The sequence below is a fragment of the Lytechinus variegatus genome, chromosome 12 (assembly GCF_018143015.1).
Source record: "Lytechinus variegatus isolate NC3 chromosome 12, Lvar_3.0, whole genome shotgun sequence".
Taxonomy (NCBI): domain Eukaryota; kingdom Metazoa; phylum Echinodermata; class Echinoidea; order Temnopleuroida; family Toxopneustidae; genus Lytechinus; species Lytechinus variegatus.
In genome coordinates this window covers 3,834,520-3,858,875 of record NC_054751.1, presented here as the reverse complement: position 1 = coordinate 3,858,875, position 24,356 = coordinate 3,834,520, and the positions used below count along the sequence as shown (strand labels likewise).

General features: G+C 37.0%; 1 protein-coding gene across 1 annotated transcript; it reads left to right on the top strand.

The window, feature by feature from the left end:
- Nucleotides 1-855: 855 nt before the first annotated feature.
- Nucleotides 856-19,549, top strand: LOC121425526 (retinoid-inducible serine carboxypeptidase-like). The gene is made up of 13 exons (XM_041621601.1): nt 856-992; nt 4,468-4,634; nt 5,080-5,169; nt 7,088-7,243; nt 7,671-7,745; nt 10,529-10,601; nt 11,775-11,812; nt 12,338-12,466; nt 14,416-14,494; nt 15,449-15,559; nt 16,490-16,552; nt 18,102-18,343; nt 19,178-19,549. Exons 1-13 carry the CDS (start codon nt 929-931, stop codon nt 19,235-19,237), a joined length of 1,347 nt encoding a protein of 448 aa, XP_041477535.1. The 5' UTR covers nt 856-928; the 3' UTR covers nt 19,238-19,549.
- The last annotated feature ends 4,807 nt before the right edge of the window (nt 19,550-24,356 follow it).

Sequence of the window (24,356 nt, the reverse complement as noted above, 5' to 3'; positions counted from 1 at the left end):
AAACATTCTTAGTAACTTTTCTTTCATGGTGGGGGACTGCCATCGGTCACCAAAATGAGATAGGAGGTTATGTACTTTATAGACCTATAAAAAAAATTTTTAAATATAATTTGGATTTCATTTTTCCCATCCTAAATTCATCATATGTCACAAGAGTTGGATTAAATTCTTCATTAACCCTAGAGCAGTTTACTGAATTCTCCGTCGACCCAGAAATTTACGACTATCATCATTTTGACCATCTAAAACATAATGTATCTTCTCCAACCATAGTGACCAAAATGTTTCTAAATTAATATATTACTCAATACATTATTATCATTTTTCAGACCGTGTTTTCTACATAGAACTGAATTTCATATTTTCTTTCATAATTAGGTTGAGGAAATCTTAAGTTCTAGCAGTCCTGTCAGTCAGATAATTGGAAATCCGACGAAATTACGATATGCATTAGGCCCCCTAAGCCTACATAATTTTTTTTTATGATAGGCGTCCCAGCTCTACTACCATTGTGTATGGCCTATAAATGACATGGTGGGCCTAGGCTTCATGTAGCTTATCATCCAATAATTCAAATACAAGTAATTGTAACAAAATACTGTACCCAATAAATAATGCTCAACAGGCAATCGAAACGAAGTGATTTCAGGTCATGATTTCGATGAAATCATATGGGGCAAAGTTGATTGGATGGGGGCGTGGCTATAATGTTGTGGTCATATGACTCGAAGAGCGGTCACCTGATCGGCAATTTTAACACATGATCCATGCAGAGGCAGAGCGGCAGTTGTGCACTGATGCAGAAGCCAGAAGCCAGAAGTTTTGTGATAATTTAACCTTCATAATCATATCATAACGATCAATCGGTTTTCATCGTGTCCTGTTTTGATCGAATTCTTTTATTTGTATTCTCCGATCACCCGTCAAAATGAATCGACTTTTACCTAGCATGGTCGGCATCATAGTTCTTTTGCTGATTCAATTCGTGAATGGTAAGTCAAAATTTGTGTGAGTATGATGTCTTTGATGATTACTCGTTAGTAGGATGAGTGGTAGGCCCTACGCATTACTGCTTAAAGCCTTAACGCAGAGATGCCAAGTTAAAACAAAATTATGAGTGAGATTTTCATTACTCGGTGTCTCGGCCACTCATTCAATGAACAAGGTTATGAATATGATTAGACAGCTGGCAGCCGTCTGTTTCGAGGAGTTTTTTATCATTTTTTTTTATTTCTCGTACACAGACGGCTCGCTATCGTGCAGCCACCATTAGGGGACTTGCAATGCAAAATCCCCCCTGTGGGGGCTTTTCAATTTTTGTCTTTAATGAATAAAAATTTCGAAAATTATAGTGACCAGAGTGCAAATTTATATTCCCTCTTGAGATCTTGGCATCAATTCCCCAAAAACGGAGAAAAATGAAGTTAAAAGGAACAAAAACAGTGACTTACCTCGGCTGTCGCGCAAATTCACTTCCCCGTTTTATCCGATCTTAAGTACATAAACATATGGCCATTGAGTCCCCTGTACAGATCGCGCTAGAACTTCGGTCTCTGTATTTGGTGAGTGAAGCCAACGAAGTTCAGCTGAACAACCAGCATAACAGAGAGTGAAGCTTTTGGTCTAGGTTATGATATAACTTTGTTATCAGTTACATCTCCATGTGTGGCAATGTCAGGGTGGCAATGTTTGGCTTATTTTTCTCTTTTTATATGTGGGACAAATGCTTGATTTTCTTACACTGTCAGTTTTCATGACAGCTATTCATCACTCATTCAATGAACAACAGAGATGCCAAGTTCAAAGACCAGCTATGCGTGAGATTTTCTGTGAATCTGAGTGAGATCACAGACATTGTGTACAATGTATATGGGGATAGGCTGTGATAGTTGCGTGAGACCCCGAGGGGGGCACTCGACCAAAAAAGTGGTGGGGGTGTGCCGCGGGCGAGACAAAAACGGAGGCCTTGGGCGGGCTTATTGTAAAAAGGAGGGTCCTCGGAACGGGCTTCGGAACGACAAAAGTTTGTGAAAACGGGGGTCCTTGGAACGGATTGCCAGCGTGTGAGTGCGTATGCATCCCTATGGAACGGTCATGCGTGCATGATGCAGCTAGCGCGGCCTCCGCCGGGGAGCTCTGCGGCCGCTTTTCACCAAAATTGCAGCTCATTCAATGCGATCGGAGCGGCGTAACGAAAAATATGCGATGCTTTGGAGCGGATTTCTCTCTTCTCTTTTCTCGATAAGAAGAAAATGCTATGCCTTGGAGCGGCTTTCTTTGTTCTTTTCCTCAACAAGGCAAAAATGCTATGCCTTGGAACGGAAATTTGAGTGTGAAAATGGGGGTTCCCTCCGCGGCACATACCCACTATGCATTATATACTGAGTGCCCCCCCCCCCCGGGCGTGAGACAAAGATTTGAGGGGATGAACAAGAGTCCAAAATGCTTGAGTCTCACGCATAATGCGTGAGACTTGGTAGCTCTGGAACAAGGTTATAATATAACCTTGTTCTCAGTTATATCCCCATGTGTGGCGAAATAAGGGTGGCAATGTTTGGCTTATTTTCTCTTTTTCTTTGGGGCAAATGCTTGATTTTTTTTACACTGACAGTTTCCATTACACCTATTATTCATACAACTTGGCTCTTATTTAAATTTGATTGACTGGTGAATACAAAAAATATTCCCAAGTTACTAATAAAAATAAAATTGCAACTGTATGGTAGTAATTAGTAATTTTGGTCACAAAAGTGATATTTCAATGATTTTTCGAAGTGGGTGCTATGTACAGCATTGGCAAACCATAGTCCTACCTGTAGATTCCCCACAGGCAGGATGGTTGCAGTGACCGAGCGGGGGGAAGGTGTGGGAAGGGGGGAAACCCCCTTTCACGTAGCCAGGCCAGGAGGTTTCTAGAGAGTAAAAATCATTTACTAACGTAACCATAAGGTTACTCTCAACAAAACTAAGCCAGGTCTTCCTTTTTATTCATTTGTGTGTACCACCAAAAAACCTGAAACTTTTGCCCCAGAGATCTACTTTCTTTCTAAAGATCTAGCCCTAAATCATGTACATGGGATACAACTTCATTTCCGACATTTCTACGCTATGGATTTTATTTTCAAACAAGAATTCATAAAAAAATGAGAAAATATGAAAAGACGGAAGAGACTTGCTCGATGTTTACGCCGCCATCTTTGTTTTCTATTGTTCTTCACCCACGATAGCATCCATATCTTGTTGACAAAATACGAAGCGAGCTTGCAATTTCCCAAATTTTTCATCAGAGGGCGCGAGATTTATCTTCATATCAAAGACACTACAAGGGAAAAACTAGGCACAAAAACTATTATACAAGTAAATCGATGCAAAGCATTATGCAAAGTCAGCCTCGCCTTGGCACTCACACTAGTGCTTGGTTAGTATTAGTTTACTATGCCTTGCCTTGGCTATATATATTTTTTATATTTCCTTTAGATTTTAATGTTATTTTCCTTTTGAAATTATGCATTAAAATAAAGGCATAGGCATAATTGGAACCTAATCAGCTCAACACACATCGCTACTCAAGACAAATCTGGATCTAAACTCTTCCCTAAAACCAGTGTTTTTTTTTTTGGGGGGGGGGAGGGAGTTCTCACTTCTTCTTCATGGTACTGTAATCAAACTCCTCAATCGTGATTTAATTGCTGCAGGCGTGTGATGAATTTGAATTAATGATGTGCCCGCTGGATGAAAGTAGACATTGAAATTTGTTTAGCCTTGTCTTAAAACCATTGACCGATTTAGCTTCACGTAAGTCTACTGGTAGTAGATTCCATTCTGCCATAGTCCTTGGAAGGAAAGAGTAGGCCTACTTGAAGCACTCCTTTTTTTGTTGGTGGTCGGGAGAAAGACATTGCTGATGATTTCCGTGTCCTGACAGAATTTTTATGGGGAGTTGTTAAGTGTTGATCTACCTTGATTGAAGCACTGTGATTTACAGACTTGTATAAAAGTGTAAATCTTGAGAAGGCTTTTCTTTCTTCAAGAGATTTTTATTCAAGTGACTTCAGCATCTGGGAAACACTACTGGTTTTATTGTCGTCTTCACAGCTAAATCTAGCAGATCTTTATTGAACTGATTCTGATGTGCATTCCACAATAATGTTTTAGTATTGTGGTATAGGCATATAATGTATGAACAAGTTATTTTGATGATTTTTTAGATAAGACTAATGGGGTGTTGCAAGAAACTTGCGATCAATTGCTAGTCAATTTTCGGTCCCTAAATCAATCATGTCTTGCAATTGCAAATTAGTGATTGATTGCTAATCTGCTCCTTGAAAATAGAAGTTTAGTCTGATTTGCTACAGCTAATGTTGATCTATCAGTTGTAAAATTGCAACAGAATATTTGCAATTGATCGCAAATATTTTCTTGCAACACCCCCTAAGCCTTAGAAATTTTACTATCACTTTTTTGTAGCTGCCCCATCTAATAATTGCATCGGTGAATGCAAGCATGGTTACAAGGAACCTAAGCAGGACTGGGGGTACGTTGGTGTCCGACCCAATGCAAACATGTTCTGGTGGCTCTACTATTCTACCCAACAACCTTTCAACTCTGACATACCATTGGTTCTCTGGCTACAGGTGAGATGCTTTGGAAAGGCATTTATCGAAAGATCATCTTCCTCCTTATATAAACATAAACATTTCTTTTTTCAAGATTGCACAATAACATAATTTTGTACAAAGTATGATAATGAAAATAAGCTCCTAGTTCTATTATTATAGTTGTTATTATTGTTATTTTTATAGTCATTCTTTCATTTATTCATCCATCCATCCATTGATCCATCCACCCACCCACCCATCAATTAATCCACCCACCCATCCATCCACCCACCCACCCATCCATCCACCCACCCACCCACCCATCCATTGATCCATCCATCCATCCACCCACCCACCCAACCATCCATCCATCCGCCCACACACCCACCCATCCATCCATCCAGTCATCCATCCCCCATCCATCCATCCTCCCATCCATCAATAATTTTGATGATGACCTGTCTTTCTATCATCCTCTTAGGGAGGCCCTGGAGGATCGTCTACAGGATTTGGTAATTTCCAGGAGATAGGACCCCTTGATGTCAACCAGAACCCTCGAAACACTACATGGGTAAGCCTGGGCCCCATCTTACAAAGAGTTATGATTGATCCAATCTATTGTAACTCTATGGAAATTCATCAGTGTCATAATTTTTTCTACTGGAAATTTGCAAAACATTTTTTTATAAACAAAGGAGATCACACCAAATTGTCAAGAAATTAATGAATTCATGGATATACATTCAAATCCAGAAAATCTTTTTAACGAACATGCACTTTATATCTTGATGTTGCTGGCTTTCCATACTTGCAGTTGATCGGATCAATCGCAACTCTTTGTAAGACAGGGCCCTGGACATTCTTCCTGGAGCCTATTGAATAAAAGTTACTATTGTGGGTTACACAGGCCTTATTATAACTGACAGGCCAAAAATATTCATTTGAGACAACCCATTCTCAATTTTTACATTTTTATATTGCTGATTGACAAAAATGAATGAATATGATTGACAATCTAACACTGATTCTTGGGAGTGTAACTTCTGAATTTCCTTTTTCCAAATTTGGAATATATATCACCACTGGAACTTTTTTTTACTTGCGGAAGATGTAGGGCCATTTTACTGTCTCAAGTGATGAATTTGATCCTGTCAGGTGTAGTCTTCATAAATGATTTTTTTTTAAATGAGCAAGGTACCCTTTTCTGGTCAGATATGGAATGTCCTACCCACTAGTAGTAAACATTCAACCCTTGAATTTCATCCTTATTTTTTATGATTTTTTTTCCCACTTTAACACACAAGTCTATGAGAAAGGTTTTAGGCTTGTGATACCTGTGGTATCTAATTCTGAATAAGTGGAGCGTTGTGGCCCAGTGGATTAGTCTTCGGACTTTGAAACAGAGGGTCGTGGGTTCAAATCCCAGCCATAGCGTAATTTCCTTCAGCAAGAAACTGATCCACAATGTGCTGCACTCAACCCAGGTGAGGTAAATGGGTACCGGTAGGAAGTAATTCCTTAAAAAGCTGTGTGCGCTATGAACGCCTAGCTTAGCCGGGTAATACAGGAGCGCCTTGAGCACCTAACAAGGTGGATATGTGCGCAATATAAATACCCTATATTATTATTATTATTTTTGGCATCCAACTCTGATGACCTATCTACAAGCATTGGTACTACACTTGCCTTTCCTTAGTCCATGCATAAGTTACCAAGGCATGCATGACAGAAAAAAAAACCAGCACAATATAACTGTTCTGACCTGATAAGATTGCATCATGAAAGGGTATGGAAAGCGCAACTAGTTTTAGAACTGGGCTGAAGATAGTGGTTTGATAGTTTATGAGATCTTAATGTCAATTTAGCAAAAAGTAAAATTATTATTCTTTTTCTTACATTGATTGGATGAAAAAATCCCCGAAAATTATGTTTGTAATTATGATGTGAGGAGGAGTATGACAATAGTCAAATATGAATGATTGCCAATGAAATCAACAAAAAAGATTGAATAATTCCATCAACTTTTTTGTAAGCCCAACCTCCAATTTCTCCATTTTACCTCATTCTATGAACAACTCAAGCATGATTATTGTAGAGTATTGTACCTTTTCGCATGAAGTGCAACATTGCAGAGATAAACCATTTCAATTCAGGAAGAGTCCTGCATATTGGGGGTTGGAAGGACATACTTTATGTAATTGCACATCATTGAAAACTTTTTTGAACACCACAGCTACTACTACAATACTATTTTGGAAGAATGATTGAATGAGAAAAAAAATTATGAAACTTTTGTTTTTCTCTGCTATTGTCCTTCCCTTCAAGTTTCTGTCGCTAGTGTACTTTTTATTGACAATCCAGTTGGAACTGGTTACTGTTATATCATAGCCTCATATCTGTAAACTATAGATATTTCTACTATAGTATTCCAGAAAATAGATCAATAATTAATGAAAATTTTCATTTTTTTTCTGTGTTATCATCCTCAGGTTTCTGTCGCTAATGTACTTTTCATTGACAATCCGGTTGGAACCGGTTATAGTTATGTCACAGACTCCTCGGCTTATACAACAAACGTCAGCCAGATTGCTGATGATCTCGTCACCTGCATCACAGCTTTCTTCAACAAACTCCCTCAATTTCAGGTACCATAAGAATAAATATTTTAATGCAGCATAAATTCTATTTTCTACCTGTCCTATATAAATTCAAGGAATCCTAGTTTTGAATGCACCTGGGAAATTATGAAGGCCTGATATTTTCATAACAAAATTGTAGAGGCAAGGTAGTGGAAATTATTTTCTTAAGTATTATGTAAAAAAGAAGGGTTTCTAAAAATGCTGTTTTAAATTTGAATTATCTGGTTTTGAAATACGAAGATTCACAGGTTTGAATAAGTGGTCAATTCATGATTTTTTTTATGAAAGACCAAATATATGGAACTGTGCACAGAATTTTTCATACAATTATATCTGTTAGCTCCATGATTATATTAACAGTGAATGCATTTCACTGTTATTTCTTGGGAAGTTAATCCACTCAAAAGTCTAATGGTGTTCTTTCTCCCTATAGACAACCCCTTTCTATATATTTTCTGAGTCCTATGGTGGGAAGATGACAGCCGCCTTCAGTCAAAAGCTTCTTCAGGTAAGTAATTGCCTTTTATTCACATCTATTGAGTTCCTTGATTCTAATAGACTATGTACAGGGAACAGCTGGTTCCAGTATGTTTATAGGTTAACCTGCTGACTACTAAATTCTGTAATCCCACAGGCTTCGTCCAGGGATCTCTGGACTTAGGTAGGCAATGAGTTAATCGGCTCAATGACACTACACTGAACTTTCAGTTGTGCAATTAAAAAAAAATCCCTATTTTCATTGTTCGGAATACAAATATTCTGAAAATTGATTTGCCCCGATTGATCGTGGGCCCGACAGACACTGTGCAGCACCAGATCGACAAGGCTCTGTCCCGTAATGGTGAATACTCATGCAGGAGAAAGACTAGTCAAGGATCGGGGTGCCCAGGGACCTACGTCATTGTCATTTCATGCTACTAGTATTTTTTAATTTTCATATAAAGGAAAACAGGGTTGAAATATAAGTAACACTCGTTTATGAAGTTGAGAGGTTTGCATAGTGATATATCACAAAAATGTAAAAACTGGGTAATGACCGCCTGTCTCTTACAAAGTATTGTCAGAAGCTCACAGAATATGATTCATATCCTGTCAGGGAACAGAAAACAATGAACCAGATGTATGTGGAAGGTCTCACAGTTTCCTGTTTAATCATTCTTACAGACTTTGGTTTCTTATGTGGTTGTACTGTTACCTCTCATTGCCATTGATCTTATGTTGAAGTCACACCAACGAATCAGACTCCAAAAAGACATGGTGGTATGTCATTGGAATTGGGGGCTGCAGGATCGGGGGGGGAGGGCACTTAGAAAACCGCCCCAGGGAAATAATGTTACAGATTTAATCAGTCTGGCATTGGTATTGATGGTGTGACTTATTTTTATGTCCCCGCAGACAAAATCTGGAGGGGGCATCAAGCGTTGCCCCTGTCCGTCTGTCCCCCACTTGGTTTCTTTGCAATAACTCAATATGGACACCTGTTGCTGTGGTTATCCATGCTATTTTATTCATGAGTCCATTGTTTTATTTATGAGTCCACCCTTCAAACAGTGGACTCACTAATAAAATAGCGTATCTTACCATGGTAACAGGCATCAGTTTGGCGCAATGTGACAAAAGCGTGCATCAGCATTGCACATTTTTTATACAAGCACCCGATACGCGCTAAATTAAGCGTAATTATACAGAAAATCTGCATAAACCATGGACTAAACCATGGGTTTTCAAAACCACCTTTGTGAATTCGGGCCATTAAGTTCAATCATATTGAATGAATTTCTAATCACGTGAAGCGGGGGCCTTTGTCCTTTGGACATGTCAATTTTCTAGTTTAAATAGTACTTTAACTAAATTTATTGTGGAAAACTTGTTTGCTCACTTTTTATTCAAATCTTTCTGTAAATGGAGTAAGTTTGGAATTGGCTGGACGTACTTGTTACCTATGCTGACTTTACTTATACACATTTAAAAATCCGAAACTGGGATAATATGCTTAAAATCTCTATACAGAAACGACTCAAGCAAATAATAAATGCAATATCATTGCCTACCATGGGCACTTGTATAAAAAAAGTATATTAGTCCTATTTTCTAATTAGAATTTGTGTTAGAAGATTATAAACAAAACATGACAGGATCTGGAACTGGGGGCCGTTTCATAAAGCTGTTCGTAAGTTAAGAGCAACTTTAAGAACGACTGGTGATCCTTTCTTACCCGCTAAGCCATCGCCTATGGTGTATACCATTTACCAAAAAAAAAAGGATCACCAGTCCTTCTTAAAGTCGTTCTTAAAGTCGTTCTTATCTTACGAACAGCTTTATGAAACACCCACCTGGGGGGTGTTTCACAAAGATTTAAGTATGACTTAGAGTCGCACTTAAATGTCTTGTTGCACACAGTATAAAAGGCATGACTGCATTGGCCAGATCATGCCAAGAGGAAGCGCACTACTGCGTATTGATCAATAAGATCGCGCGTTGCTTATCATGTAAGCATCTACATTTAAGTGCGACCTAAGTCATACTTAAATCTTTGTGAAACACCCCCTGGATGTATACACTACTAGACCAATGGGTATAAATGCAGCAGGTGGGGTTTCATAAAGCTGTTCGTAAGATAAGAACGACTTTAAGAACGACTGGTGATCCTTTCTTTTGGTAAATGGTATACACCATAGGGCATAGGGAATGGTTTAGTGCGTAAGAAAGAATCACCAGTCGTTCTTAAAGTCACTCTTAACTTACAAACAGCTTTATGAAACGGCCCCCCGGTGAGAGAGTGTATAGTCTATTTGATCACGTACTGGGTAGTTGATAATAAGTTAGAATAAGACACAATTAACATTTGCTCCTGCGACAATTGCTCCGGGCTTAATTTCGTCTAAGATGTAGGGTTAGGGTTGCATTAAGTTTTTATGTAAGGTTTAGGGTAGGGTATAGTGTTAAATTCAGAGATAAAGTTAATCATTCAATCAGTTAGTGGAATTTATAGCAGAGAATTTTCGCCGGAGCAGATGTCTTGGAACAGTAGTAAGCATATAGGACCTAATTTATGTTGCAAATAATAAACAAAATAACATCTACATGCACAACACAAGGTTTGCTGCAAAATGATCAGGGAATAGATTTGCAACTTAAGTATTTTGGGGGTAAAATATTTGGATGATTGGCAATTAACTTCAACCTGAATTTTATATCACTCTGTAAAAAAAATATATTACCACTACAGTATACGGAGAAGATATTGTCTGCAATTTGATTGACATACACATCTTATTATGTTATATTTAGGCCATTGATGCAGGCAAAGTGAAAAGTGATTTCAAAGGTTTCGCAATGGGAGATTCCTGGATCTCGCCTGTAGGTAAGTGCTCATTATAGGAATGTAAAATTTGATGGTTGATCATGATAACAGTGATGATGAGAGTATCGTAGGTGGAGAAGTGGTGATACTACTACTACTAGTACTACTATTACCACCACTACTACTACTACTAATACTACTACTACTAATACTAGTACTACTACTACCACTACTACTACTACTACTACTACTACTACTACTACTACTACTACTACTACTATTACTACTACTACTACTACTACTATTACTACTACTACTACTACTACTGCTACTACTACTACTACTACTACTACTACTACTACTACTACTACTACTACTACTACTACTACTACTACTACTACTACTACTACTACTACTACTACTACTACTACTAGTAGTACTACTATTACCACTACTACTACTATTACAACTACTACTATTACTACTACTACTACTACTACTACTACTACTACTACTACTACTACTACTACTACTACTACTACTACTACTACTACTACTACTACTACTACTTCTACTACTAGTACTACTAGTACTACTACTACCACTACTACTACTACTACTATTACTACTACTACTACTACTACTACTACTACTACTACTACTACTACTACTACTATTACCACTACTACTACTACTACTACTACTACTACTACTACTACTACTACTACTACTACTACTGCCACTACTACTACTACTACTTCTACTACTTCTACTACTACTACTACTACTACTACTACTACTACTACTACTACTACTACTACTACTACTACTACTACTACTACTATTACTACTACTATTACTACTACTACTATTACTATTACTTCTACTACTACTTCTACTACTACTGCTGCTACTACTACTACTACTACTACTACTACTACTATTACTACTACTACTACTGCTACTTCTACTACTACTACTACTACTTCTGCTACTACTACTGCTACTACTACTGCTACTACTACTACTGCTACTACTTCTTTTTTGCGGCAAATTCAACACATTTCAATCTAAGTACCATCCTTAAATCATGGCAGATAAATGGTTGGTTTTGCATTTCGATTTATTTTCCTAATACTTACCGGTATATTTGCATATGCTGTTGTATACAATCACTGTTTCTATATTAATCTCTTGTACCCTATAACTCTATTTTTTTCTCATCTTGTCCAGACTATGTGATGACTTGGGGACCGTACCTGAGGGCTACTGTAAGTATATGAACTTTTTTTTTAAAGTGGTGGAAATGACCCCCCCCCCTCAACAATTTAATTGTGTGTCAATCACTGTCTAATCCTGGGGGAAGGGGAGGGGGGCTCACCTCATAATGCAATGTGGTGTGGAACTATCAGATTTTATGGTGTTAAACAAGAATTCGTAAAGAAACTCCTGATTGGCCAGACTTGCCAGGTAGCTGGGGGGGGGGGGGGGAGGGGGTTCTTCACCTATGGGGTAGTATTTTGTATTTGTTTATTGTTTTTTATTAGAGAAAATCATAGAAAGGTACATTAAAGGGGGGGGGGGGGTTCACTCCAAGTAAAATATTTTTGGAATATTCTATTCAATGGGTTGTTTTTACGCAATAAATTCTGAATATGCAATAAATTAATTTTGAAAAACACCTTAAACATGGCCCCACTTTAAAAAAAAAGTTTAGGACCGTAACCCATTTTATTGTCCTCAAGCATTCTTCCTTTCTTTTTTATTCCCCCCCCCCATTTTTCAAATACTGTTAGTCTTTGTTAGATACTGTTGGCTTTGGAGCTGTTCAGAATGTAGCTGAGAAGACAAAAGAAGCATTTGACCAAGGCAACTACAGTCAAGCTACTGACCTCTGGGGTGAAGCAGAATCAGTCATCGAAGAGGTTAGCCATCAAAGGACGAGTCCACCTCAACAAAAAGTTGGTTTGAAAGAGAAAAATCCAACAAGCACAACACTGAAAATTGTATAAAAATCGGATGTAAAATAAGAAAGTTATGACTTTTATTTTAAAGTTTTGCTTAATGTCATAAAACAGTTATACTCCCTGGTCAGTATGCAAATGAGGAGACTATTTTTTTGTATTTTATTATATTGAATATGATGTATTCTGATTTTCTGATTCATTTTCAAGAGAAATGATTAATTTTTCCCTGAACAAGTGGAATCAGCATTGCTTAATACTATATGGTTCAGTCAAGTTTGTCCTCATTGTCATTGTCAAATATGCAAAAAAAAAATGAAATAGCGTGTAATTCAAACAATAAAAAACAAAATAAATAGTGAGTGAAGGACATCAATGACATCCTCATCACAGAATTGTGCATATCACTGTTGTGTGAAAAATAAGCGAAACTTTAAAATGTCATAACTTTCTTATTTTACAACCGATTTTGATGAAATTTTCAGCATTATGGTAGCTTAATTTTTCTTCATCGATTCAAATCAGAATTTTTCTTGGATGGACTTGACCTTTAAGAAAATTATTCATTTACACAATGTGCACTTTATACACCGACAGTGTTGAATCCAGCTGGTGTTTCTAGCTATTATTGTGTTTCATTTTTTTTTTCTCTCTCTCTCTCTCTCAATAATTGTCAATATATGATACTTGGATAATTATTGTTTTTTATTCTAAGATTTTTAAAGATTTTTTATTGCCCTGCATTTTCTCATTAAAGGGAGGTGTCCTGGGCCTATTGTATTCCTTTAATGTGCAGATTTGCAAATAAAGTGACAAGTACTACAATACTCAAATGATATAGGCTACATATCACTGGTGTACTGTTAAATCTATTATCTCATTATGAACAATATTTGAGGACAGTGTAGATGAAGCTTTAATTTTTAGTGTGATTACAAGAGTAGCAAACATCCTTTGCCAAGAAAGAATTCTCTGCAGGAATTAGAAGACTGTTTCCAGACAATGTGACGTTGCAACCATTGTCATAATTCTAAAATACAGCTTTATGTGGACTGTTCTCAAAATTTGCTTGAGATAGGAGGTTTTAACAGCTCACTATGTTTGGTAAAATGACTATGTGGTAAGAGCAAATTCTGCTAGTGAGTTTTGGACTTCCTGTACCATATCTCTTCCTAGTCTATTAGCAATACCTTAATTTTATTCATCTATTAAGCCTAGCTCATGCCTTTGTGTTTTAAGCTGCATATTGTTGCATAAAACAACAACATGCAGTCTAACACAGCATACTATTTTATTGGCCACAATCACACTTTTCCATATAAGTTTGTTAGAGCTCGTACAGAGTTGCGCAAAGTAAAGCAAGGTGATGCGAGGTAAGTCCCTGTGAAACGAGTACTAACGCCTCGTTAGTGTGTGCCTTAGCAATTGGCTGTTACTCATTTTGGCTTTTTCTCGCTCTTACCTGCTCAGATCTGCTTGTTGGTACTCGTCTTTGCTTGTGTAGATTTGGTTACCTACCGAGCTAGAATACAAGGCCTTTGCAGTAGTCTGCGTGTTAACCTCGTATTAGCTTGTTTAATTGCGTTGTGTTGCCTTTGGCTGTGATTGTCTGCGTTCAGGCAATCTGCAACTAAACGCATAGTCCGGAATGCAAAGGTGTGAACCAGGCTTTAAAAAGTTATTGGGGTTCACCGTACACTATTCCTGAGAACTTCAAGTGGGTAGACTGCATTCGGTGCTAGTTGAAGCAGTCTATTCAACTCTGCTCCACATCTTGAATTTGCACGCTCAAGTAATATTTGAAAAGATCGCACATGTAAACATGGAATATTTGTATACTATGCAAGGAACACTCTGCTCTTGATTTGAATAACATCCATTTTTCATGTTTTACTTTCAATTGTTAATAGTACTCCGATGATGTGAATTTCTATAACATCTTGGAACACAATGTTCCTGACCAAGCTGTAAAGAGTGGCTCTCCTCTTGGTAGGTTCCTTTCTTGGTACATGTATATATTATTAACATTTTTTTGTTGATAATCTGTTAACTTAAGGTAAGGGTCGGTTTAGTATAAATGATTTCAAAATGGGTTCTTACAGAATCTGATCAAATGACCTCCCTGCGCCCCGTTGCATAAAACTTTTGCCAGACTTATTTTTGCCATAGTTTTTCTATGGCGAAAACCTTATTTTTTTTCCAAAGTTTCAAATTTGGTCAAAATTTCATGGCAAAAAAACTCCGGCAAAGTTTTATGCAATGGAAAACTCTGGCAATTTTTTTTTGCCGTAGTTTCCTGATTTTTTTTCCGTAAAAACTCCGGCAAAAGTTTTATGCAACGGGGCCCAGGTGTCTGTTTTTATAAATAGAAAATATATACCGGTAAGCATAAGGATTCTGGAGAAAAATGTGTAATTTCTGAAAAAATTAGCAAACTTAGCATGGCATTCCCAACAAATTCTGATTCAATTTAAAGTAATCATGGGGGGGGGAAGTGTCTTTGCTCATGCAGGGCCAACCCTGTGGAATTCTCTTCGACAATGTTTGAAAACCCAGATATTAGCGACCACCTTCAGTGACACCTTGAAGACGTACCTATATAATGGTGGTTTTTGACAGACAACCATCTATGTATGGAAGGCTATTCTTGCAATGAATTTATTGTCTCTTTCTTTAATTTGCTCTGATGCATGTTAAGAAACTAAACTCTCACATTTACTGTTATACGCAACAGAGCAAGTGCATTATTTGTTTTATAATTTTTTGGTTAGACTGTATGTAAAGCAATGATTGTCCATCTCTGTACGTGTTCTTATATGGCACACTTTATCATTAATACCCTGGCTCCAGCCTGCCTACCAATATTAAATATATATATTTGACAAATATCGCCTTTCTCAATGTTTTCTCTTCCCTAATATGTTTCTTTCTTTCTCCTCTCAGAGCGATTGAGACATCGTCACTTGGATGTGTATGCAAATGATGCCTTGAGCGAGCTCATGAATGGGTCAATCAAGAAGAAGCTTGGTATTCCTGATAGCGTCGTTTGGGGAGGTAAGACAACGCTATGGTTTTTAATTCTGTGTTTTGGTCATGCTGATATTGTGGAAGGAAGAGGTAAAACTAGAGATATAGGGAATTATTCATATTTGAAACTTTAGAACAATGTAATAATAGAACAAGTGTGATTACATATCTCCGGGCAGCATTGGCATAATGAGCCAAGCATTTTGAGGGGCTAGATATGAGGTACCAAGTAAATTTCATAAAAAAGATGTGACCGAGCGAAATTGTGACATTTTCAATACAAAAATACAAATTTGTGATAGATTTTGACATAATATTCAGAAAATAATATATATTTCACCCTTCTCTCCTTCCTGTTTTTTCTTGGTTATGATTTTTTTTTTCGAGGGGGGGGCAAGAGTCCTCCAAGCCCCCCCCCTCTGTATGCCAATGCTGGGCAGGCTTTAAAGATGTGGTATTCAGCAAAACGTATCTGCATCATCTTAGTTCCTTGGTATTTTTTAGATTAGTGGGATAAATAGTCCGTCAGAATTAATCGGATATTCTCATTTTTGTTTTGCATGACTAACGATTATGTCTGAGGCTAAGGCAGGGACAACAAAACGCTTTCAAAAGTGGGGTGGGGGCTGACCAGTACAAAAACACAATCAGGGGACTGTTACACAAAGATTTGCAATGATAGTAGAAAATTTGTCTATGATTGATTCCAATGACTACAATGTCCAATCAATCGTGAAAATAAGTGGGGGGTGATTTAAAAATTATATCACATGTAAGTTGTCTTTCTCCCCCAATAAAGAATGCCTTGGCATTTACCACCTTCTAATATCTACATCTTATGATGTAAGGGTAAGGAAATTGCAGGAACTGTGATTAATGCTTTATTTGTAAGTTCATGTTCAGGTTATGTATATAATTCAAGATTAATTCACTTTCTCCATTTTTTCCATTCAATAGGCCAGTCAGGGGAGGTTTTCACTCAACAGAGTGAGGATTTCATGAAACCTGTCATCAGTATTGGTGAGTTCCAACCCTAAATAGAACATTTCTAAAAATTGAGGTGTGTAAATATTTTTTTAAAACCAGTAGTGTCCTGTAGCATTAAGGTGGATGTGAATCCAGATGGGTGTTTCATAATATAAAAAGGATAAATGATAATCCATAATTTATTGTTCAAAATAGGCATGAAATGAAATACTCCGCAAAATTTGCTTAGCCCAATTGATCGTGGGCCCGGCAGCCGCTGTGCAGTGCCAGATTGACGAGGTTCTATCCCTTTAATCGTTGAACGCCAAACAGGGTAGCAGCAACTCCCATCTTTTAATGTCTTTTGGTCCGAAACGGCCGGGGTTTGAACCCCGACCTCCCGGTTGTGAAACGGACGCTCTACCAACTGAGCCAACACACCTGTCTTATTAGTTAGAGCGACTTAATGAATGACTGGTGTTCCTTTCTTGTGGTAAATGATTTACTGTTAATTCTTATTGGTACTAATTAAGTTCACCAGTCATTCATAAAGTCACTCGTAACGTACAGACAGCATTCTGAAACGCCCACCAGTTCAGAAGCCATGGTTTATGCACATTAATTATGCTATGTAGTATGTTTGCCATGAATGAGTCCAATAATGATAGTGTGATTTTGTCACAGGTTGTTACATTCGTGCTCGTTCCTAAGGCAACAGTATTAATGAACTCGCCGTTAATGGAAATTATTCAAGATAAATAATGGGATCATCGATTGAAAACTGTTTGCTCATTAATTCTAAAACTTTTTAAGTAATAAGTGTAAATATGCATGTTACCCTGAGGCAAGAAGCCCCTACTTAATAGGACTTATGGACTCATAGGCCAGTATTTGGAAGTCAGGTTGAACTTAGATTACATGGTCTAACTGTGTGTTCAAATAATGAGAAGCCAAATATGTAAAAAAAAAAAACGTTTTATATTTCCAATGTTTACAGAGGTCTTTCATTAGGATATAATGGCAGAATAAATTTACTCAGTTATTCCTATAAGGTTATGAATGATTTGAGTGAGAGATGAGCTGATAGATTGTACCTATAGTGTTAGAGATTTTAAACTGGCTATCCATATATAGTTGAACAGCAACTTATGACCAGTGGCCCATTTCATAACGGGTTACAACTGTTGTAACTTTGCCAATATGACAACTACCATGGTAACAGCTAGGCTCAGCAGCCAATCACAATCTATGTCACCATGGTAGTTGCCATAATGACAAAGTTGCAACATTTGTAACTCTTTATGAAACGCGCCCCTGAGTTTATATTAAACCTGAATTCAGAATCCGGGCCAAAGTCAGTTTATTTCCTTGACAAGTCTTCTTTCAGCCAATCAGAGGATTTTAGTAGATAAGAATCCTGGGGAGCGTTTCATGAAAGGACCTGTCGGACATTTTATCCGACAAGTACCATTTTACCATAGTAGCACTGCTTCTTAGCCAATGAACATCAAGTATAGTTGTCAGATCTGACAACTTGTCAGACAAAAACATTGATGAAACGCTTTTCTGAAGAAACATTCTCCTTTCTCAATCCCTCACCCAGTTGATGATCTCATCACAAACTCTAATCTACGGGTGATCGTCTACAACGGGCAGTTAGACCTCATCTGTGACACACCAGGAACCGAGTTGTGGGTTCAGAAATTAACCTGGCCAGGACTCGCCGCTTTCAACACGACGAGATGGACACCGGAGTATGTCCCGTCTAAAGAAGGAGACACAGCGTATTTCTTCAAGAGTCATGAAAATTTTGCTTTCTTCTGGATAATGAAGGCTGGACACATGGTATGTTCTCAACCAAGGCCATATGCAGCATGGGGACAGTTGCCCCCCCCCAGAAATTGTGAAAGCTTTTTTTTTAATGAAAATTTTCAGGAAATTCATCAAAAGTGTGCATAATATCCTTAAATTTCACTTTAGAAAATGCAACAGTGCCCCTTTTACAAGCTTGGTCGCTTTGGACTCTTTCAAGTTTCTTCAAAATTTCCGTGCCTCATGCCCATCCCCCTCCCACCAGGAAAAATTATCTTTTCACATCTTTCGTCAGATTCTTGGTTATGTCTGCATTGTGGCTCATCATTGATGATAAGAATTTAGCCGTTAAGGACGTTTCTCAGTTAAAATGAAGTCCATGTCATTTCACAAAATTTTTCACAGTTTAGCGCCTAAATATTCCAAAATATAACAGGTTCATTTGCTATATTTCTTGCTATCGAGCTTTAAAGTTCACTGAATTGAAAGTTCTTCTGATATATGCAATCAAAACAATTAGGCATTAAGGCTTTAATCATGTTGGAGCAAATGTTCTTTTAAAGGCACCAAAAACAAACCGAAATTGTGTATCTTTGTGAGGAAAATTTCTTAACCACTTCCCCATTTGTTCAAACTTGAGATCATATATGCCATACTTCGCAGCATCTGCAGTTGTAGATCACAGTAAAAATCATCTGATACCTATAGTTGATTAATCACATATTCATCTATTGTGACGTCAATGTGCCGTAAAATATACACAGATCATGGTGTGGACAACCATAACAGTTGAACGTTATTGAATAGAGAGAATGCCATTGACTAGAGATTAACATAATTGATGTTTTGTTAAATTTTATTTTACAGGTTCCAGCTGATGCAGGTGAAGCAGCCCTCATGATGTTAAAGGCTGTCATCACGGAGTAAGGTCTTGAAATCAGCTCCTAAGAAATTCTGTTACAACTATTGGAAAGTAAGATTTGGGTTTGTTTGCTGATTATTACAGTAACTTTACCATCCAATGGTAATCTCCATGGAATCCTTGATTTTGATTGGCTATTTTTATAAGCAAAGTTACGATAATTACTGTAGTAACTTAACCTATAAGAAAAGCCAATCAAAATCAAGGATACCATATAATAATAACTGTTATGCAATATGCCCAGGGGCCTGTTGCAGAAAGAGTTGCAATCAATCGCAACTCTAGAAATAATGAGCAACTTGATTTTCAACCAATCAACATTTGAGACTTGCGATTGATTTTTTGACTTGTGTTTAAACGCAACTCTTTCTGCAACGGACCCCAGGTATCGATTAATTACAAGGATTTCTTTGGGGAGAAGGTGTAAAATATGATAAACATAATCGCTAGAGGGTACATTGCATTGCCAAAGAGAGACATTGGTATAAACGCAGGATTAAGGAGGCTATTAGTATACATCTTTGTCCTAACAACTTCAACAGAGACAGCGGGATCGACATCCCCGATTTCTGGATGCGAACCATCCGACAGCACAATACCCCCTTACCTGGCAGTGCACGCCGACCCGATCGTTCCCAGCCCCGAACGAGGGACCGCTCAGCTAGTCAACCCCCGCCCACGGGAAACTAGTGAGTTTGGTCTCATTTGCATATTGCCGACCCAAGGCGTATTTGCATGTACCCCCACCTTATTTCCATATATGGATTACTGGCCGCACCGCACACCGACGCACCGATTGGTGAAACGCCTGACCGATCACACAACGGATCAGTGCCCACCTATTGTTCTCGTGTTCGTGCGTACGGTCCTGGAGATTAGTATAAATAGAGTACGTTATCAGATAATTTTCGTCACTTGATAAAGAGTTGCAGCGGCACTCGAAAGCTCGTGAACTTTTAAGCTAGTGAACACTTTTTACGAGAGTGATCACGAATTTCCTAGAAAGCCAGTGAACACTTTTTGCGAGAGTGATCACAAATTTCCTTGTTGACCATAGTAGATTGCGAGACAAATGAATACCCTCTAGCGATTATTTCAATCCGCAATAATGATCCTATTAAGTATTATGATAAACATGTTTATAAGTCCTGTATGTGTATACACTTTAATTGACTTGATGAAAATCTGTGTAGGATTTTGTGTCTTCTGTCTGTAGTGATGAGTGACAACTAAGTAAGTCATCTATTATGCAATGTGTATATATATATACCGGTATATATTCCGACAAAGGAAAATATAATTGGTATAGTGTCGAAATCTGTCTATCTGACGGTCAATCGGATTTGGCTCGCCCTAACCATTAACCCGTCTCTGTGGTCTAGTGGTTAAGGCACCGGCTTTCAAAGCTGGGGGCCCGGGTTCGCTTCCCGGCAGAGACATTTTTTCGGCATCACCAATTTTTCCAAAGGGTAGATAGCTCTGGGGAACCTTGATTTAAGCTACGCCTACCATTGTTCTCTTCATCCATTTCTTAACAATATTTAAATAAAAAAGAGTTGCCAAAAGCTGTTGTACATGTAAAGCTTTACACATACACATATATATATATCAGGAATGTGAAACAAATTCACGAGTAATGCAGTTTTTGTAATGCCAACAATTAAGTTCTTTTATAAAAGAACTTAATTGTTGGCATTACAAAAACTGCATTACTCGTGAATTTGTTTCACATTCCTGATGTCTTTTTATTGCCAATACGTGGAAAACCAAGATGCTTATATATGTATATATATATATATATATATATATTTCATGAATTCATCATTGCAAGATGGTGACTGCATATGTGTTATGTATCACCTGCTTTAACCGTGCAAGCCAAAATCATTTTTTAGTATTTGGAGTTGGGGAGGGAAAAGAGATAACAAGAAATGTTAGAAAGCAGTAGGTGGTAGGTTTGAATCCCACTGGTTCCAATTGTTTCTGACTTATGATTTTCACTACAGATTGAGCATAGCAATTTTAAATAAATAGGAGTAATGCCAAAAATCTGTTTACTAATTATAATTTCCTCTTATTAAAGCCTCTTTATTTACTGTCTATTGTCCATTGCGGATGGCATTTGTATATGAATGAGTCAGAAAGAAAAGGATCAAGGATATTTGAATTCCACTTCATCGTGATTTAGCCGTGAACCAGAATAGCCTGGTGGTTAAGTCGCTGCCTGGAAAGCAGTAGATGACAGGTTTGAATCCCACTGGTTCCAATATTTCTGACTTATGATTTTCAATACACATTGAGTGTAGCGATCTTAAACAAATAGGAGTAATGCCAAAAATCTGTTAACAAATTAAAAAATGGATGGGTTTTGAGTGATTTCCTTGTCTCAAAATGATGTATTTATCCATGTTACCTCATGTGAAGTGACAGAGTTCTCTCGCTTGAAAGATGATATTATGGAAACTTGATTTTGATTGATTGCCTAGACAATGTTACCATGGTAAATATGGGAGTGGGTGCAAAAGCTTCTGCGATAGTTGGTTTTGGTGATTATTGGTAAATGATACAGCACAAACTTTTAAAAAATATACTTCAGCTGAAATACAATGGCCTTGTTGGTTATCTCAGAAGTAATAAGTCTTTGTGAATCTTTATATTTTTGTTTTTATACTCTTTCAATTATTGCTTTTGTTGGCTTCTGCTTAGCATTCAGCCTACATTGCTTTTCTGAAATACGCCCTCTATTGTTTAAATCATGTCAGCCAAGAAGTAGATACTGAGATGTGATGATCTTTGCCCCATTTTACTATTGTCATACAGATAATGTAATTTTTTTAAACTTAATGAATGAAACTATTATTTATCAATCAAGCAATAAACGAGCTAAAAAAAAATTGGTAATTTGTTTCTGACCTCAAGGTTTGCCATCATGATTACAGTATAAGTTGTAAATGTAAAAAAAATGGATCCTGAATGCAGTTTGACAACCCTTTTTAAGCCTAAATGGATGCTTAATCCATTGACTACTGAATTCATTCGTTTCTCAGACATTTTGTAGAGGGACCAAATAGTTCCAGTAGTCAAGGGGCATGGTTAATACTAGCTTTGGAGGAAAAATACTTTTTTATTTTAATATTGGGAAGCATGCAATGCTTATGAAATAATATTTTGCAGGATCCTCTTGAAGTATTCTTACATACAGTACGCTGACAGTATCAAGGGCCCAATGGCTCAGATTTTTACAAACCTCCACAAAGTTACTCAAGTAAACTTAAGAAAAAATGTCCCCTGTGTATAGTGTATTCTGTAAATGATGCCACCAAAACTATTTCACATCATGACTTTGTTCATCGTTTTTATTGTGTTTTTTAGTATGCCAACATAAAGCAAAATTGTTAACTTTCTTATTCAGAACATCTTGCTTCAAGTATTTGATCTTTTTCAGTTTATATTGCTTCTGTAGTGTCTGCTAAAGAGAGGTGTTTGCATTAACTGTACTGTACATTAATGTACTTAACCCTTTTGAAGATCAGTACTGAGTACTTAGATGTTAAATGTTTCAAGGAAGAATTATTTCCTTGTATTGTTAATGTGATATGTACATGTATGGAGATTGATTCATGCTATACTTATTTTTATATTCAAATGAAATTTAAATTGAAACAGCTGTGTGAATTTGTCAATAAACAATGTTGGAAACATATTTTTAATGCTTAAAAAAGTCACATAGGCTATACATGTATGTCTTATAATTATGAATCAAGAACAGTTACATGATTTTTACAATGAATGTAGATAAAGGATTTGGAATACATGTATATGTATATTGTAACTTGAATATGTTTAATCAAGATATTTTTATTTTTGTAACACTTATTATGTGGAAAATTTTTATCTAATGTTGTATGCCATTCAATTATTTTTCAAGAATAAAAATCTTGTCAAAACTGAGAATCATATGTTTCAATGAAAGTTTTATGTCAGTTATCACATCATTGCATCAAATTGCATGTATTTTTGAGAAAGGTTTGATTTTATCACATCCCTTAATTCTTGTTCTTTATTTATTGTTATCAGAATTATTATTTTCATTGTTATCTTGGAAGAGCTACCCAACTATGGGCGTCAGGGGGAAATATTTCTTTTGGCATCCACATCATTTTCCTGTTGTGAAACTCAAGGACCTGTTATATCGATCTTCTATATACTGACCCTTATTCTTAAACCCATTTAAGTCTTTTTGTAGTCTGGGCTGAAAATAATTATATATAAATAAATAGAGAATATTTCCCAAACACAATGCTGCAATCTTCCTCAAAATAATTTTGATTTTAATGTTTAATTTAATTAAAAATCGGATGTAAATTAAGAAAATTATGACATTTCAAAGTTTTGCTTATTTTTCACAAAACAGTTATATGTACGTACTCGGTGACATGCAATAAGACAGTCGATGATGTCCCTCACTATTTGTTTTTTAATTGTACAATATTCCATTTTTTACAGATTTGACATTAAGGACAAACCTGTTTGAACCACGAAATGTTAAAACAATGCTAATTCTACATGTTCAGGAAGGAATTAATATTTGTTTCACTTGACAATGAGGAGAAAATTACAATATTTTATATTTCACATCGAAATAATTATGGGCTTTCATTCATACAATAAAGCAATCCTACCTAGATAGGGCCTTAAAATGCACTTTTCTTTTACAATACAGGTTACAAAATATAATTTGAGCCCCTATACGCCCTGGAAAAAAAGAAGAAAAGGGTAACATCTAGTTATCTACCGAGAAAACATTATCCTTTGCTCGTTTATATTCTCCCCATCCGAGTTCTCTGATTTTCCGGGCAGATTTTGCTTCATATCTAGGAAAAGATAGTCTGGAATATAATGATACTTCCGAGAGGCAGTTGTAACTCATATAACATGTTTATTTTCGGTGTTCCAGATTCAGTGATGGCAGCAACAATACCATCTCCTCAAGTTTCTTGGTATCATCTGCGCGTGCTCAACATTTCTCTCAAGTTGAAGGTCGAGGGAAAGGACATTTGAACTCTTGTCTGAATACCATAATTTAACCTCTCGCCCTCGATCGTATAGTCTTCATTCCGGGAA